The 19,360-nt window shown below is 38.6% G+C and overlaps 1 protein-coding gene across 1 annotated transcript in view; it reads right to left on the bottom strand.

The window, feature by feature from the left end:
* Window positions 1–1,648: 1,648 nt before the first annotated feature.
* Window positions 1,649–19,360, bottom strand: part of TRPM1 (transient receptor potential cation channel subfamily M member 1) — a 73,155-nt gene continuing 55,443 nt past the window's right edge. Inside the window, exons 23-26 of the mRNA XM_037911109.2 lie at window positions 16,941–17,085; window positions 12,603–12,805; window positions 11,273–11,405; window positions 1,649–6,730 (exon numbers count right to left, since the gene is read on the bottom strand). Coding sequence (XP_037767037.1) covers window positions 5,440–6,730; window positions 11,273–11,405; window positions 12,603–12,805; window positions 16,941–17,085 — 1,772 coding nt within the window. The 3' untranslated portion in view covers window positions 1,649–5,439. The remainder of the gene's footprint in view (window positions 6,731–11,272; window positions 11,406–12,602; window positions 12,806–16,940; window positions 17,086–19,360) is intronic.

Raw genomic sequence — 19,360 nt, 5'->3', positions numbered from 1 at the left:
CGTTTGAATCAATAACAGGAAAAGCTCTTAAAAAATCATGGTAGTCTTGTGTCATCACAATTAAATAAGTATTTTGTTGACTTGTTGGGAAAAGCCTAGATTAAGACACATGATGCACATAGCATCCAGCATTAGTACCATGACCAAATTATGTTCTTGTTAAACTTAATAGGGCTGCATGGGAATAGCTGGATGTAAAATATGGTCCTAGAAGTTTTTGTGAGTATTAAATAAAGGGTTTGGATCAGGCAAGGCTCAGGCCCTAAAATCTCGACAAAACACCCAACTGACATCAATGGAGAACTTTACTTGATCATCATGTTCTGGTGGTGGAGTTTGAAAAAGAAAAAAATCCTGTATTTTTAAAATCATATGGTGCAGCTTATAAAGGGCACTGCAGATTAAATCTTGGCATGCAGTTCCCCACGTTTCATTCTGTACTTGCTCATTTAAGTTTTTTTTTATTTGACATTTTAAAGACACTGCTAAGTCATCATCTTTTGCAGTATTTCTACCCTGCATCTTTTCTGGAATCAACCACTTTCTATTCTAAGAGAGCACAGTTCTCTGCAAAAACTCTTGCTGTTGTGATACTCTTTTCATGGTAGTTCCAGATAACACCTCTACAAATCTTTTTCTGCTTTTCTACTGGAGACAGATCCTGTTTTATAAGCTAAAATCCCTTGTGGGTTTGTTACGTGAGAAATGGTGCAGCTTGTCTCATCTTCTGTATTCTGCGCTGAAAGCACCCTATTAACATTCAAAAAGGTCACTGAAGGTAAAGTCAAAGACGAGACAGATTTTTGAGAGAGTTGTTCTCATGAATGAGTTGACCCAAAAGGACAAAATACTTCAACAATTTGTTGCTACCATCTTTTCTTCATCCTTCAAGATGTTCACAATTTTTCATTTTTTATTTATTTATTTAAAGCAAGAGATCCCCAACACAAACTCTTGGCTTGATTCCCAGTTCGATTAGGGTACCGGTTATGATGAAGTCACATAACATGAACAGAACTTGACAGAGTACTTAATTACAAATGTTTGTCTTCTACAGGTGATAAATTATGCTTTTGTAATCTAACATGACAGTTTTGCCCTTATATATGCGAGTCCTGTTTGTGTCCTGTCACTGTGTATCTATATCATGGTGTGTCTGCAATGACTATTGTTTGTCTTGTTAATTTGAAGCTGTCTGTTAAGGAAAGATACATTGTCATAGCCTTCTCTTTCTAACAGACACTATTAAAGTATTTTTCCTTAAGAGTATAGGGAGAATATTTCTTTGATTATCTACACTGAACAGACTCATTGAAATCAATTGGATTATTTGAGAAGTTAAGGTATAACTCTGCCTAAGTAAATGTATCATGTTCTAGCCCTTGGAAGCTTGCACTTGAATTCGGTTTTTTTATAAATATTTTTTTCTCCATTGCATGTAAACTGTACATAATGTGTTATTGCATGAGTCCATTATGTGAGCTAGGCTACTAGCATCTTTTAAAAGTATAAAACGAGGGGAAAAAACAAAAGTTTAGCATAAAGCCCCTTCTTCCAACAGCATTGCAGACTTTGCCAAAAAAACAAAACAACACACGCTCAGAAACCAAGCCTGAAATTGCATTTATCAACTTTACCAGTACCTCCATATCTTTAAAAATTACACCTGATTTATAGTACACCAGATCTGCAACAGCATTTTGTTTCAGCATTAGCCCTCTACAGACAAAATTACAAATATCAATCCCATTTCTTATGTATAATGGTTTTATGATGTGAACAAACATCCGTTAAGGAATAGATTGAAACCAATTTTATAGTGCAGTTCTACTCTTTAAAAAATGACCTGTTCAGCTGAGGATCATGAGGTTTAAAGGCAATGGAAAATGTTTGCACTGGAGAAGTTCTCCACTGGAAAATGCTGATTTGATGGAATCAACATGTTCACTGTGTCAATTCCATCAATATTTTTGACAAAACCAGGCCAGTTTCCAGACAGCCCGCTTATCTCTCCATTTGCTTCTGGATCCTCTGCTCCACAGCAGGTTGGCTGGCAAGCTCCCCAACTTTCAAGCTGCCTGCTGGCCTTGCCAGCCCCCCTGCATTTTTCAAAAATAATCCATTTTAATTGTTCTGAAACAGGAGGGTTTTTTTAGAATTCCTTTTGGTGGAAACATTGTTTTGGATTCAAATGAAAACCAAAATTTCCACATTTAGTAAAAAGGAATTCCCATTTTCCAACCAGCGGTAGCTCTTCAGTTACACTGATTCATGATCAGATTTGATCTATTTAGATCTTAAGTGCCAGTCAAGCTAGATTCCTTAGTGCCTGGTCACCATCTCAAGATACAGCCTGACTGAACCAGCATTGCCAACTCTCTTGATTTAATTATGAATCTCATGATATTTGGTGTTTCTCTTAAAGCTCCTGGAGTCACAAAACCTGAAATTCTCAGTCACATTTTTTAAAAAGTTTCTAGCCCTCATGGTTCTGGAGGAAAAAAGCTCGAAAACATGAACCAGAAGGCAAATAAAAACAAGCCAACATTTATTTATATATTCACTAGAATTGCAGGATCAAGGCCTTATAAAGGTATCACTCCACAGAATCCCATCTAAATCAAAATTACTGGCAACCATTAACTGAATTTTTGCTTTAGAAAAGATTTACTTTATGTATTCTGTAAAAAAGAACAGACAGACTGCAGTGTTTTCAGTATCCTTACAGTGACAAATTTGTTACACTGTATTTATTATTTCATATCTTTTTGGTATTGTTCCTAGAGAAGCTAATATAACTGGTTATTTGTACACAAAGAAAATCAATAAGTACAAAGTTTAAAAAGTCATTTAACAGAGTTCCATGTTAGTCTAATTCAATGGTTAATTTGAGATAAATTAATGATTTAACATTAGAAAGTGACTCTGGGCAAATAAAGCATGGTTTAATACAATTTATAAAGACGTTCCAACAAGATGTATGCAACACACTGAAATGGATACTGCTCATTTAGCAAAAATGCTGAAAACCTTTGTATCACTTGAGTTTGCTGATGAATCAGTTTCTGGCAAGAGTTTACAGGCAAACAATAAAAGGCATCTGCAAATCAGAACAAATATTTTATCTACATATATAAAATGACCATGAAATTGCATCAAACTGTAATACAGCAGTGTAGAGGTGCAACGATACCAAATGCCATTCCATTTTACAACAGCAAATCTCAAATTCTGAGAAACTGAATAAAAAAGCCCTTATGAAAAAAAAAAATCCTGTGTTCAGGTACCCATAACCTTGACAAGCATGTGCAGAACAACAGCAGGGAGAAGGGCTGTACCTAGTGAAGAATGAACTTCTATAACTGTCCGTTTCATTTAGTTTGGCGGCAGTGTATAGTATAGGAACATGTTTTATATGGAGATATTTGAGCCTAATGACAAAAACATGAGGCAGCTGACACCTTACTAGAATCTTGACACACACACACCCCACCTTCCTTTCTTTTGCAAATATTGTAGTAGAATTTTAATTGTAAACACCAGGCGCCATGCTACAGTGGATCTGATGATAGAAGAAAATACATATTAAATTCTACCATTTCAAAATAGTGCATGCAAAAATCCTGGTTACTAACAGCAGGACTTGAATGTAAACCTTTGAACAGCAGTCTGTAAGGAAAATAACTTTGAAAGTCAGTTAGCTTGTTTTCTTTCTTATCTTGTTAAATGGTGCATTTACCCTACAATACGGGGGCTGCCGTGAATATTTTAGAAAAGTAGTCCTGGAAAGTAACAAATAAGAACTATGTAATTAAAATATAACATCAACAAAATTGCCAGAAACAAGTACATTTTAGTACTTCACACTAAATGCACTTCACAATACCTTTGAATGATGACTCACATTTGAAAGATGTGAGTTGGGAAAATAGTGACTAGAAATTGTGAAATTTAGGCCCCCTTCATGGAAGATGAAAGGGAGGAGCAGAGCTTATTTTATGGAGTTTGTTTTGTTTTCCCTATGTACATTGTTTTGTAAATTCAAAGAAAACTATTCAATTTCTGCTCTCATTTGGGGAGAGAGAAATTTATATAGATTTTGAGGGAAAACAACCTGATCTTCCTATACAATAAATGTTCACATAAAGAGACGGGTGGGATTCACAGTAATAAAACCGAAGTGGCTGTTCAGGTTGTATTTTCACAAGAGAAGGAAAATATAGAAAATATGACCAACAAAAAATTGATCATGGTTTTGAAGCACCTAAAAGCAAGCTTCAGATGTTTTATTGCCTGCCACTTGTGCCCCTATTGTCCATCAAAATGAAATTCCTGAAGGAAGAAAGGTTTGTTGCGTTGGATTTGTCTGGAATAAAGGTGTGTATATACTTTATCAGTACCTGTCACTCATTTTACAGTTGTACTTATTTATTTAAATAAAGCAAATTCCAATTACTACGAGGCTCCACTGCAACCTCTGGTGATGCAAGCCACTGATGCAGGTCTTGGACTCTTATTTTCCCACTTCAATCCCCATTAAGTGTTTTGAAACAATGATCACTGCCAGTTAAAAATATATGTAGTTCCCAAAACAGAGCCTCCAGAAAGCAGTATTTGCAGTATGATGCTCAGTTTAAGGCAATTAGTTTTGACAGACTAATGGGGGGCGAGGGGGGTGTTTGCATGAGCGCATGCAGAGAGTTGGCATGCTAAGGAGGATACTCCTCAGAGTAACAGAAAACAAGATGCCATCACCCATGTTCAAAGACAGGTGAAATATTTTGGTACCAGACCAAACTGATGGCTTCCAAGTCCCGTTATTGGAGAAACCTGCATTTTTTGTGTGTTTTAACTCAGTTTGTGTCTATTTTATTAACTGAAAGTCACTTCTGATGTGCATTTCTTGGTAATTCAACGGAGAGCTATTCGTGAAATCAAGGAGATTGCAAAACTTTCCTTTGCATTCAGTACTTTTTCTTCTTTAAATACTACATCCATAAGGAAATCAGGTGCACATGTGAAGATAAAGCTAGTCCAAAAAGTTTGAATTTAGCAGTTTTCCAATGAAAAAGGGAGATAATTTTCTCAATTTTTTATGAAAATATTTTCCAGTTTTCAACCAGCTCTAATAAAGACTCAGTCAATAAATGAATGTGGAAACCAACGGACCCCAGAAAGATCTGGCCCACTTGGCATTTTCTTATCATGCCTAGCCTTACATCCACCCCTAAAGCGCATGTCTTCCTTTTACCCAAATCACAAAGTGTTTGTTTGAGAACAGGGAATTAACATTTCTAAAGAATAAAAAATACAGAAAATCAGTAAATGCAAGATTTTTTAGGGATTAAATTTTCAAACATTTCTGTTCAGTGTGGTATATTTGGTAAACTAATCCAAACAAATTCTTGACCATCGCTGCCACATGGACTGTGAGCCATTTTAGCACTCAGTTTCTGTGGAAGTGTTCTCTTGCTTAGCTTTTTTCTCTTCTGTTGCACTGCCACAGGCCACCACTAGATTAGTTACACTGCTGGCGTGTCCTGGTCTATTTAATTTGTCCTTAATGGACTTGGCTTTCCGAGAATGGCTGTGTAAACTCTTTGATCGTACAGATGGGAATCTACCAGTCCTGTCTGGCTTCACTGACAGTAAGTTTTCTGTCTCAGTCCTGTCAGTGACAGGTGTAGAAATATGAGAGGCACTGACACCTGCTTCGCCAACATCGCCGTCATCTTCTGTATCTGTCAGGAACTGTTTCTGCTCTGCTTGCCTTTCTGCTTCAGACCCACCAGGATATTCTGGACTAGGTTCATTAGAAAGTTTCTGTTCAACCTGGTATTTCCACTCACTAGTCCATTGTTTAACTGTGGAAGGGCACACTTGATCCATTATGGTGTTATAGTCTGTGGTCCAGTTGTTGACCCCTCCAACCAGCTTCCCTCCATGTGCAAATATAAAGCTCCTTGACTTTAGCATGGTTGTCTGACAAGCATTGAACGCTTCAGCAGGGTAATAGCGCATTGCCTTAGACTTGTCCAAGGGATAAGAGATGGTAGCTTCTAACTTGGTCCTTTCTACTGTTAAATGAGTGTTCTGAAAATCTGGTCTTGTGACTGACTGTCCATTCATAACAATATCTGTTTGGTTTATGCTTTGGGGAATTGTTTCATCACTCTTGGAAATCCCTTGCTTGTCATCAGATGAAACACAAATATCTGAATCAGATCGGGGTCTAGTGACATTCTGTGCAATTTCTAATGTAGATTTCTTGTAATCTGTAGTGGCAACTGTATTAGCACTGGCGATATAGCGGAAACTACCCTGACGTTCTGGAACCAGCTGCATCTTTGAGTCTGCACAATCTTTCTCTTCTTTCGTTCCAAAATAATAGGCTTTTTTGCGCAAACCCATGGCTGGTGATGTCGGGGTGATGCTATCATCAAATGTTAACTCATCGCCACTGACATGATATCTGTACATGCTGTAGCCATCAGAGCTGTTGACACTGCTTTGCCTCAGGAGGTAAGCGGCATCACATTCAGAAGAAGCTCGTGAGCGTGTATGCGTCAACTCGGATTTGTCAATACCCACCAGCTTTTCGAGCGCATTCACCATCCGACCAGATAGCTCTTCCAGTTGAGAAAGTCGAAGGTCAACTGTCTGAAGAGAAGCTTTCATAAAATGTTCTCTTTCATTCACTTCTTCTAACCTCATAGACATGTTTTCTACTCTGTGGAGTATAAAAATAAGATTCATTAAATATACCATAGAATGTTTTCAAGTAACACACAATATGCCACTAATTTCTGCTGAGTAATGTTAGAGTTGAATTTTGCACCATACATGTTCCTTACTAATAACTATGTCAAAGGTCATAAGTGCTGAATGTGCAGTTTTCACATCCAGGGTGAAACTTGCTCATAAGCAGAGATCCGAAACAAGATTTCTGCAGCCCCTAAGTCCCACTTAAGCTTTCAAAACAGAACTTAATCGTGCATAAGTCTTGTGCTGGCCCTCTGAATAATGGAGAATTTTACAATATATACACCATCCATTTATTTTAAGGAACAGTTCACTCTTCTAAAGCACAAACTGCTCCCCATTTTGTACAAAAGTTTGTGTAACACACACTACTATATGGTGATTTTCCAACAGTGGAAGTATTGACTATAAATGTAAACTGTTAAAAACCTTGCTTATAGCTACACTACAATGTCACAATATTTGGTATCTTACTTTCTAGTCACTTCGGTTTTCTACCTCATACCCTTTTTGTTTAAGAGAAGATGTGCCATATTTGATTTTTAGTATGAATCATCTTGTTAAACTATTCTGCCATTTAATTATTGTGGAAAGACTTTCAGAACTTCTTGAAGAGAAAGCTGAAAATTTCTCAGTTTACAGCTGGAGGTTGATATCTTTTATTTTAAAAAGGGAAATTATATGAAATTACACAGCATTTAATATTGCAAGTGTGGAACGTTAACACCTTTCTTTTAAAATTACATTGTACCAAATTATTTGGTCCCCAAACCTTCAAAAAAAAATCAACGATGCAAGATGCTGAAGCTCTTGATAAATCTAATCATAATCATTTACTTTTTGGCATCTTTATTCGCACCAAAGTCAGTAGGGTTTTCTGGGGTGCAAAGAATGCAGAATCCTGCCATAAATGAATGCCAAAATCCTGAAGAGAGTTTTGGATAGTCTCTTAATTTGAGCAAGGAGTTTTCACATCAGATTCCCTTGCTGTGAACCCCTGTTTCATTTCTTATTGCCTTACCTCAGATCCATCCCACTCCAATAATTTACTGTTCATGAGTATTTGGATGGCCATGGGATATTCATGAAAATATCTGAGAACCCTAGAAGTTTCAAGACTCTAACACCAATTGTTATTCATCCAAAAATTCATAATGGAAACATATTATATACTATTGCCATTCTTTAGTCTTCTTTTTAAAAACTCTCAGACATCCAGTCACGAAGCAGAAACAGTACCCACTGTGACCTAGTTGACCAATCACACACCACAATTAACAGCGAAAGTGAATAGTATACAAAACTATCCATAGGTTGAAGTCTATTTGCATATGTTATTCAGTGAATACTTATATGAATACATTTGCAGAAATCAGATCTAGTTCCCAAAACAATATGAACAAAGAACTTTCCAAAATAATTTTATCAGCTCCATTTGTACACTAAAGCAGTTCATTGATCTGATTCTTGTAAACGTTATTGAAAGATTTTGCACTTTCTGTTGAGCTATGCTCATTACATTATATAAAATGGAAATTTAAGCTCTCTCTCTTCTTAGTTATTAAGTGTCCAGGCAAGTACAAGTCATGTCAGCCTTGAGGTAAGCATGTTTTTACATTTCTTTCCACACATGCCAACCTCTTCAAGTACAATAGTCATTCTTCTCTGTAAGGAACTCTATTAATTATATGGGAAGTATTTTCTAATGACAGATTCAAATGTTGACTTGATATAAGATCAAGATAATGGTGAGAAACACATTCAGTTGCATGAAAGAATGTACTCTGGAGTTTATGGAGTTGTGCACTACTTTAGCCTTTTATTTCTACCTTCCAATTATGTACAAGATTTGCAAACAGTAGAATCATTTAAAAAATCTATTAAAAAAATTCTTTCCATTTTCTTGTATAATTTATATCATAATGGAAGTAACAGTGCAGGAAGACTGGATATAAAACCTACACCCTGGGATGTGATTAGAGATCACATACTAGAAAATCAACTGTGGAAGTAAATTAACATTCTTTTGCTCCCACATACAAAAGCTGATGGAGCATCTGGAGCAAGAAGCCATGAGAAATATGCAGATCTACTTTGTGACCATGTACCATAATGAATCAGAGAAGCATGTTGTTTCTACTCTATTCGCTGTCACAATAGCCCTGATTTTGACAAATTGCCATGGCATAAACAATGCTGTAGAAATTACACACACATGCACATTTCATTTACTTTCTGACTCCCAGACTGCACATAGACACTATTTGACGTTCAAGACACCTCCCAATCAAAAAGATGTTAAATATTCAGAGAAAGACGTTTAAGTGGTGGTGGTGTTATGGGAGAATTAAACTTGACATAACTGCAGCCATTATGTGTGTCCAGTCACTATTAGCTGAAAAACCAAATAGTTCAGAATAATTGTTAGGAGTTGAGGGCTTGTCTACATTACCCACTGGATCAACGGGCAGCGATCGATCCAGTGGGGGTCAATTTATCGCATCTAGTCTAGACGCAATAAAGCGACCGCCAAGCGCTCTCCCGTCGACTCCGGTACTCCACTGGAGCGAGAGGCGCAGGCGGAGTCGATGGAGGAGTGTCTGCTGTCGACATACCACAGTGAAGACACCGCGGTAAGCAAATCTAAGTATGTCAACTTCAGCTATGTTATTCATGTAGCTGAAGTTGCGTAACTTAGTTCGATATCCCGCCCCCGCCCAGTGTAGACCAGGCCTGAAAGGTAAGGCCAAATAGACGCATGATCGCAGTTTTGCTAATCAGAATAAGAGGATGGGACAGAGAGTTAATGAACCATAAGAATGGAAGAGAGCGTTTGGATAGCTGACCTTGGTTTTGAGTGCCCCTGACATAGAAGTTTTATTGTTGTTATGACTAGAAATGCTTTGCTGATAAGGGATAATGAGCAATTTGCTGAAGCTAGGAGAATTGGTGAGCCACTAGGAGTTACTAAGCGTTATGTGCTTTATTTAAGTTACCTATAAAAGATTAAGTAAAAGAATACACTTTGGAACTGTTCAAGGAGCTTTTCTTCGAGCAGAGACTGACATCTTTTCCTCCGCAGCTGGACGGAAGAAGGACCCCCGGAAGCCTGGCTGTTGATCATTTGAAACCATCTCAGACTTTGGGTAACTATGTTTGGGGTGCTCTAAAACTATTGCCATGGCATGCGCGCATCTGCTTGAGACTCAGTAAAGAAGGAGCTTTGGGTGAAAACATCTTGTTTGTACCAATCATTCATCAGACAGTGGAGTTGTGTCCCCATTGAGTTATTCCTGACACCGCCTGCAGAAAACAGGTTAAGTTACCACAGTTTTGGGTTCTGAAAACTCTGGGTAACAAGGGCAGATTTGTGAGGGTTTCTTAAAAGAAACATATGGATAGAGTGGTCACCATTAAGGTTTTGACATCTACTGTTCTGAGTTAATTAGCATTACTGTGACATAGCAGGTATTCCCTTTACTATCACAGTCACACTGACTATTTGCACATGGTAAATGTTATGACTTGGCTAAATGATGACTGAGAGGATTATTATATTTGGCTATTATTCTAAAGGTGTAAAAAACAGCAGGAATAAACCAAGGATGGTCCTTAGCATGGGGCTATAACTAGGGATTAGTGAGTATGCAACAAGGTAAGGGAATATATAGACTGAATATCAGGTATCATTTTCTTAATAGAGAGATTTCTTATTTTGTGGAATAGTCATCCAAGGGAATGATAGAAGGCCCATCATTTGAGTTATTTTAAAACTGCCACTGGAATAGGTAGAGTATGTGAAAACATTCTGTAGGGAAAAACCCTGCCAGAGCAGGGTTGTTGATTAGACGACCTAGTAATAGGGACATATACTACTACTGGTGAGGTCTTCATATTTACAAATATTACCTAAGCCTCACAACACCCCAGTGAGGTACACATAGGTATGATTGCTATTTACAAATAGGGATAGAGAGGTTAAATGATTTGCCCAAGACCTCAGAGGGAATCCTCATCAGACCTGAGATTAGAATTCAAGAGTTCTGGGTGTCCAGACCCGATGTGCAGACCTCTAGAACATACTTCTCCCTTCCTATCTCACTGCTCTTGTCATTTGATTCCACTCTAATACAATAGGACAATCTGTTGGAAATCAAGCAAGTCATCATTTGTTAAACTAGGTAGAGAAAATGTCTCTGAACTTTACACAGCTGAGTGGGGGGGAAAGAGGAAGTGTAGAAGTAAAATGTGGGTAAGGCTCTTGCTGTATACCCAGACCACACAGAAGCAAACAGTGCTAGAGATCTCATGAGAAAACCTGCTCTTGTGAGAGATTCAGTTTTGGAGACAGATTGTTAGGTATGGTTAAGATAAGAATACAAACTTTTGGTGCATGTTTTTGAGGCTACAAACATCACGTAGCTTGACCAATACTAGGTGTTAATGAACAGAAAAAAAAAGTTTTCTCATCACTAGTAAAATTAGGGTGGTTTCTGTTTTCACTAGTCACCTTTCAGATGTGACTCTGATACGTTCATCATTAGATGATTGTTGTTCATCCTCCTTTTCCTGAAAATATTCCTCAACACATTGCTCTTCAAATTCATACAATTTCTTCAGCTCTTCATCATTCAGAAACAATTCTGCATAAAATTGTAAAATGTATTAGTTGAATTGCCCAAGATTCAGATCATTTTAAATCCAATATAACAGGTGGGTTTTTCTTTTGTAGGGCTTTTCGGATTTTGGGGAGACGGGGGTGGGGGAGGCAGAGGAAGGGACTGAAGGTTCTGTTCCTGCAATCCTTGCTTGGGCACTTAATAAACAGGCTAATCTGTAAATAGGCAACCACCACTTAGCCAAAGTCCTGAGTGCAATGTTCTCTTAGTCAGTCAGTCAATCTGATTGCTAGTTTAGATGAGAGTCTTCTTTTTTACCCTATCTCTAAAAAGGGATGTCATCACATTCAGTAGATTACATCCAATGGGTCAGTTTGTTCCACTGACAGACTTTGGGTAAGGACTTTTCAAAAAATTGCTATTATTTAAAAAAAAGGAAAAACAAATGAGAGAAAAAACCCTTTGGAAATGCTCCATATTATTTTCAGAGGTGCCATATATGCAACTCTTTTGTAGCTGGGCATCTATAACGAAAATATAATTACCTACAAAATATGTTTCCCATGAAAAATAGAAACAAGGATAGGTAAAAATACTACACGAATGCTAACATCTGTTTGATTAAATCAGTTTTTTCTTCTTAATCATCATTACTATCATGTTAAAAGTAACAATTTCAGGGCACTTCCATCTTCAAAGCATTATACAGATAATAATTAATCCTCACAGTGCTCCTGTGAGATAGGTAGGTATTATTACATGTGGGGAAACTGAGGCACAATATTGTTCTACATGAACTATTAAAAGCAAGAGAGAAGTCAATGTGACAGATGAGACTAAAACCCATAATCGCTGTATTCCCTCAATTTCTTTGTGAATGACCTCCATTACCTATTCTTTCCCTCCCACTGCGTGGCCTTCGTTATAATTTGGTAAATCTGGACTAAACAGATGCCAAGACTACAGGGTCAGCCAATTTAAAAAAAAAATGCTAAGGAAGATCGGCAGCAGCAGTGCAGCATCGTATTTTGTGGGCCCAGGACCCTGGAGACCTCTATGAATTTATTAGTTTGGTGCAAGTGTTGTCACATACTGACTTTTACTAATACTGCCAATGGCCAAGGTGAAGAAAACGAATGGCAATTAGCACTGGATAAATGGCTGCTTTGTGTTTGAAATGGTATAAAGAGCTCTATTTAAAACACAGAATCCTTCACATACTCAGTCCCCGGTCACGCTCATCCTGGTCCGCCTCTTGTTTCTTCCTACAGCGACAGCAGAGGCGGATGATGATTATGTAGAGGTGGCTGAAGATGATCATAGGTGGAGGTAGGACAGGTCTGTCGTGGAATGTCATGATCAGCTGATATCGCTGGAATTTCCAAACTTGGTTGGATATGGACTTCACTTCAAAGAAGGTATTGCTGCAAGAGAGGTTATTGTATTGTTTTCCATTAGGTTCCGATGATCCTTTGCCATAAACAAGCATAAAATTAAAAATACAAAGGATATTAAATAGTAGTCTGAGTTCAGATACAATAATTTGACATGAATTGCTGAGTTGTGTAGCCAATCATTTCAGCAGTTATTATAAAGCCTAGAGACTCTAGCTGGAAGAGACTGTTAAGACTGCTGATTAAGTTGAACGGATAATTTAGCTATCCTTTTGACTGTGGTAGAACAGCAGCACACTCCTCCCCAGAAGGGTATCCTTTTAGAACAATGGTTCTCAAAAACGTATTTGACCGGGCCCCCCTTCTTTGTGTCTGTAGTCGTTTATGTGCTCCCCGTCCCGACACAAATACATATACCACCACCCAGCTCTGAAGGCAGAGCAGAAAGCACTGGCTGCTGGGTGGATGCTCAGCTCTGAATGCAGTGCCATGCCAGCAGCAGCTCAGAAGTAAGGGTGGCAATGTGAAAGTTGATATTCGTCAATATCACTTTTTACAGCAGACTCAGTGCCCCATTGCCACTGTTACTTCTGTCCTGCTGCTGCGCCCGTGGGGCTGAGGGCTGGAGACCCACCTCCTGGTGAGGGATTGGGGCGGGGAGGAAGGCAAGGAGAGCCTGAGCCTGGGGTGCCTGGGGGAGGGGGAAGAGGGACGGGGAGAAGAGCTGTCCCCTTTATCCCTGTCTCCTGCGTGTGCATTGTCCTTCCACACAAGACCCAGCTACCCGGGACTGACAGCCAGAGCTCTTTAAAAAAGCAAAGTGCTCGCACCTTCCAGGACACATTCCTGCACTTCCATTGGAAGGTCCACCCCAAAGTTTGAGAACTGCCATTTTAGAGTATTTTCCCCAGTATATAAAACCTCTCAGCAGTCACGGAGAAAAATAAGCTGTGAAAAAATATATGCATCACAGAACTCCTATTTTGGAGCATAGTTATAAACAAAGTGCTGTTAATAACACATCCCAGTGTTTGATGTTACACAGAGTATTGAACACATGAAAGGTATTTTGTATAATAAAACTCAGAAGCTTCACATGGCCTATCCTGATCAGCTTGACCTAAATAGCAGACTTTCCTAAAGCAATCACAAAACGTCCTCAGTTCAAACTTCAATTCATACAAACTTCTCCACTTCAGAACACAGATACTTGCAAAGAGCTGTTCTTAGAAGCCAAAGATTTTCATTTTTGCCATCAAAGCCAGGTGTGTTGGTAAAAGAATTTATTTTGGAGTTCAGTGGATTTGGAGGGGTAGAAAAGGGACAGTGCTAGACCCAGAGACTAACAATAGCCTCTCTTTTATCAACTGAAAGCAAGTCATGCAGTTCTGAATGTGATGTGATACTTTTTAAGTTAGTTTAGTGGCCCCAAATACTAAACCATCAAAGGTTATCTAAACTCCTCCTTTTAAAAAAAAATATTGTAACCATTTCTTTTCTGACTTGCTGTGTCTTAAAATTCTTACATACTGTTTCATGAAAATAATTAAAACATGACTGCAATAAAACATGAATGTCTTTGTTTCTTATGGCTCGGAAGAGGTCCATTTATATTACCATTGATACTGGCCAATTTGGCTTTATTCTACTGTCTTCTCCATTGCAAGAGTTCTCAAGCTGAATATTATCATCTTCCATTATGCTGCTGACAGGAGTTAACAGCATGACCTACTTCCTAAACTGCTGATTCTTTGGTCTTTTCAGTCAATAATAACTGCCATTGTATGTAAGGGTTTTTTTTCCAGCTACGTGACTGGCATTTTAGTTCTTTAAATTTCATGACCTTTTAAGCTACCAAACCTCTTAACTACATACACTTTGTGAAGTACATTTCTGGGCATGACATGTAAACTAGGTATCAGGCCCAGCAAAATGCTATCTACCTATGCCTGCAAGCACTGCAAAGCTGTATATACATGGGGAACACTACTTCATTTGCATCTCCACTTAGGTGGTGCTTCTGAGTGTGACTTATTAGTAGCAGTCATTTCTAGTGTTCCCTCTCATATGTCATGATGGGAAAAACATCCAGGGTACCTGTGACTAGGCCAGCCATCTCCCATGCATCCCCTGCCCATGGCCTAGGGTCACACTACAAGCAGCCTGTCTCAGTTTCCCTTCTTGGACTGTTCAAGAAACTAATAAAACACTTTTGCCCATTCTCATCCCTTCTTAGTTTGTGTCCTATTAAATTAACAAACATTCAAAATAAAAGTTTTCAAGTCCATCCAAAGTCTACACAAAACAAAGGCTTCTCTTTCTCCTCCCTGCTTTGGCAGCCCACTCCCAGACGCTACCTGGCTGGAGTCTCAGTCCTTACTCCCAGGACTCACTGCTAGAGCCTGCTCACTCCCAGCAGCCTCTAATCCCTAGGCATTCCCCACCTTCCTTTCAGCCTTTTTGCTGCTGAGCTCTCCAGTGTGGCTCACTCTGTAATCAAGGTTGTCTAGCCCCACCCTTCCAGGGTGAGCCACTCTGTTACAGTACCCAACATAAAGAGAAAGTGGTAGAAGTGGATAAAAATTCCCTGGCTTTGCTTTGTGACTATCAATGACAGGAATATAAATGATCAGTTTGATCATTGTGATTATCAGTTTTGCACTCCGGACACCTCTCAGACTAGCCGTAAAACTACACAAGGCTTAGGTAGTTTGTAAGCATCTTTTATCTGGTTTCAACAGAGAAGAGCCCTTTTCTGGGATACATTCTGCTTGTACCAGGTCTCACCTTTTTTTTCTAGTGATCCCTGAATTCCATCCAGGGGACTACTAGTATATTTTGCAAATATTTTGCTCAGTAGAGCAAATAGTATATTTTGCTCAGTAGAGCAATTGATGTACGTGGGATAGAGCTGTCTTACTTCTGAATAACCTCTGTTTTACATCTGAGTGACAATAACCACTGCAACCTCAGTGCAATTCACTTGTTGAAACATAGTTGGTAGAGGCTGAAGTGGCTGCTAGGAACTAGTGTCACTCAGCATTAGGCATCATGGCACCGTGATTCCTAGCAGTCACTTCAGTTGCTTCAAAACACCATTAGCTCACCAGAGAGTGAAGGTCCTTTAGGTCTACATAGAAGTTGGCAGAGGAGGTGAGACCATAAGTCTCCAAATCCCCAGACAAGATTTTATTTTCATATTTTCTTCTTTCTCTGTGGCTCAGTTAATGTTCTTCATTCTAGTCTGGTAGATAGAGGAGTAGCTAGACTCAGACTGAACTTGTGGGGCTTTGGCCAGCCCAATATTTGGCAGAGGAGCGGGTAGCTAAATGTATTCCAATATCTGGAGCTTCCCACATTTTGGAAACAAGTTCCACTTCTTGCTTTGTATTAAACTGTACTCATTGTATTGTATGACATGACGTATCCCCCGGCTTCAGAGAGCCAAAGTCTGGTTCCTACACAAGCCCAATTAAATGGGTGGTGCACAAGGACATTATGCAGGGTTTTGACCCGAACTCTCCTCCTTAACTCAGAGACAAAACATGGAGCTACAGAGCCCGAGTGCAGGGGATCAGGCCCGTGTATCTGGGAATAGTGGATGTACACCATACTCCCGACCTTCTGATCCTTGTGATGTTGTGATAATTGGGCTGACAAATTTACCTAATTGTGAGCTCAAAGGTAAAAGGGAGTGAAAGTTCATAAAATGTCACAATAGCCTACAACAAATGGTAATAGCAAAAGGTATAAAAAAAAGAGAGGCAGACTGAATTAGTCCAAACAAAAAGATCTTGCTGTAACTTAAGGACTGTGTTAAGATCGTGCCTGGTAAACAAGAACAGTCTGCCTCTCTTTTTTTATACCTTATACATTTTATGAACTTTCACTCCCTTTTACATTTGAGCTCACAATTAGGTAAATTTGTCAGCCCAATTATCACAACATCCCTGACTCGTTAACTGATTTTCAATTAAAATTCAAATATTTGTCAATCCCATTAACAGAACAATTGGACTTTGGGTATAGTGCAAATTCACAAACTGCTATCTATTTGAAAAACCATAGTATAATTTGATCCTGCTGATAGACTCTCACCGGCATTTCATCTTAGTATTAAGAAAATAAGAAAGATAAGTTAACAATCATACAGTTAAGCACTTACTTGAAGACAGCAATCAGCAGATTTACCAGTAGAATGTTTGCTACCAGAAGGTAACAAGCCATGATAGCAGGAGTGAGCCAGGCCCCAGGTATGCATGGAGGGAGACGTTTACCATCCTCATCATAAAGATTATCCCCACAAGGAGCTGAAGAGACAATTGAAGGTTTACTTTTCAGTGCTTGCCTGACATTGAAAACACTGATCATATTTATGTAAAGATTAGATCTGCATAAAATTTGCTTGCACAAATATCCATGTTAAGAGTTTATTTCCAGTAGAACCAAATGGAGTTTTTGGCCCACATTTAGCTGCCAGTTACACCACGTAAATGCAAAATAACCTCCCCTCATAGTGAATAGTTATTCCAGATTTGTGGTGATGTAACCGAGATTAGAATTCAGTCCACAGGACATTTGGATTTTTTCCCCCCAATAGCAAAACTGGATCTAGGAAGAGATCACATAAGTCTAAGGACATGTAAACCTTTTAATACCAGAATAAAAAAAGAACCATTTAAAAGTGGAGAATGAAGCCCATATGGGGAAATCTGAAGTTGCTGCAAGGTACGGAAACTAGGGCTATCTACATACTACAACTTAAGTCGGTAGAAGTTACGCCACTCAGGGGTGTGAAAAAATCATTCCTCTGAGCGACGTAAGTTACACCGACCTAAGCACTGGTGCAGACAGTGCTATGTCAGCAGGAGAGCTTCTCCAACCAACCTGCCGTCCACAGGGGCTGGAGAAATTAAGTCGATGGGGAGAGCTCTCTCCTGTCGGCTTAGAGCATCTGCACTAGCAGCGCTACCGTGGTGCAGCTGCAGTGCTGCAAGCTCCGTAGTGTAGCCATAGCCTAGATAGCTAAGCTTCCTCCCTCCCAAAACTCCCAGTGAGACTGTAAGTTCTTTGTCAATGGCAAAACTCCTATTGCGTTCAATGGTACAGGATCAGAAGTATTCATCAGTGAGATTTAAAACTGGTCAGAGACTAAAAACCTAATATGAGAGGCAAACAAGTGGTAAGACACCTAAAAGGGGCCAGTAGATGGGCACTAAGTTCTGAAAACCAGGGCTGTTTAAGATGTCTCCAGTCAGGCACCCAAAGTCACTAGATACTTTCGAAGATATTGGCCTATGAATCACGTTTGAAAAGTAAGGGCTTGTGTATATGGTAGGGAAAGTGCTATACAGGGGTGTGATTTCTAAAGCACAGTAACATGCTGTGCATTAATTGGTCTGTATAGACCCAGCTAGTGTGCATTAAAGATTTCCCCTAGTGCACTTTTAAGTGCTTGAAACAGTACTACATTAAAGTGCACTAGTGTATGCCAGCAGGATCTACATGAACCAGTTAAAGTGCAATAAGTTAGTGTGCTTTCGAAATCACACCCCTGTAGAGTGCATTACGCCCACCATTTAGACAAGCCTTAAGTTTGTTCTTACTTTAAATATAGTTCCAGTTCATTTGGTTTCAAACCCTGGGGGCTGGATCTACAAACACTTACCATTAGGTGAAAAACTAACATTCACAACCTCTTTTTAAGTGATTTGAAATCAGCTTGATCCTGTCTACACTCGCCTGAAAACACATATTTACGTCTGGTTTAGCCAGAACTATATTTAAGGAAAGTTCAAAGTTGGTTTCCAAACATGGCACCAAGTTATACACTAATCCTATCGTTCTGGTTATCATGTGGAAACTGGGCATAGAAAGTCAAGTACATCTCAAAAACACGATTGCCCAACTAGCTTTTTAAAATATTAATGAAGAATTTGGATAATCAAAAGAAATTAAATTCTCTGTGTGCAATAGCTCACATAATATAATTAAAAAAGGATAATTGTGGTGGTAACTCAATAGAATGAACGAAAATGTTGGCACTTAATTGCAAATCAATAAAGTAGTACCCAATCAGTTCTTTTTATAATTAAAAAAATTCCCTGCTTCTTTGAAATCAATTCAGTAGAAAAACAAAAATCTGACATCTGAATTTTGTCAGAACACTAGAATTAAAATACCAGTATCCAGGGAAGAAAAAGACTAATGAACGCATTTAACTAAATGAGATAATCAGCTCCCAACATAGACTTACGATTGATTTCCATGGCATAGACTACACAGCAATTTGAAAGCAAAAAAAGGAAAGAAAACAACAGAATAATAGAGGGAAAAAGAAAACAAATGACTGACAATACAGTAGTTGTTTTGCTGCCAAGAAAAGAAAGCAACTTAATATTAGTACAGTAGAGACATATGCTTAGAAACAAAGGCTTTGTTAGAGTTACTGTAAATTCTGCAATTTCCTTTTCACTTTGTCTTCCCCAAATGCTACATATGGCAGCAAATTAATAACTGTAAAAATAAATCACAAAATGGTGCTGGCAGATGATCATTTAAATATAAAAGATATTATCAGTAAAA

This window comes from Chelonia mydas, chromosome 10 (genome assembly GCF_015237465.2).
Source record: "Chelonia mydas isolate rCheMyd1 chromosome 10, rCheMyd1.pri.v2, whole genome shotgun sequence".
Taxonomy (NCBI): Eukaryota; Metazoa; Chordata; order Testudines; family Cheloniidae; genus Chelonia; species Chelonia mydas.
Note: the sequence above shows the minus strand (reverse complement) of the source record. Positions and strands in the feature narration are given on the sequence as shown.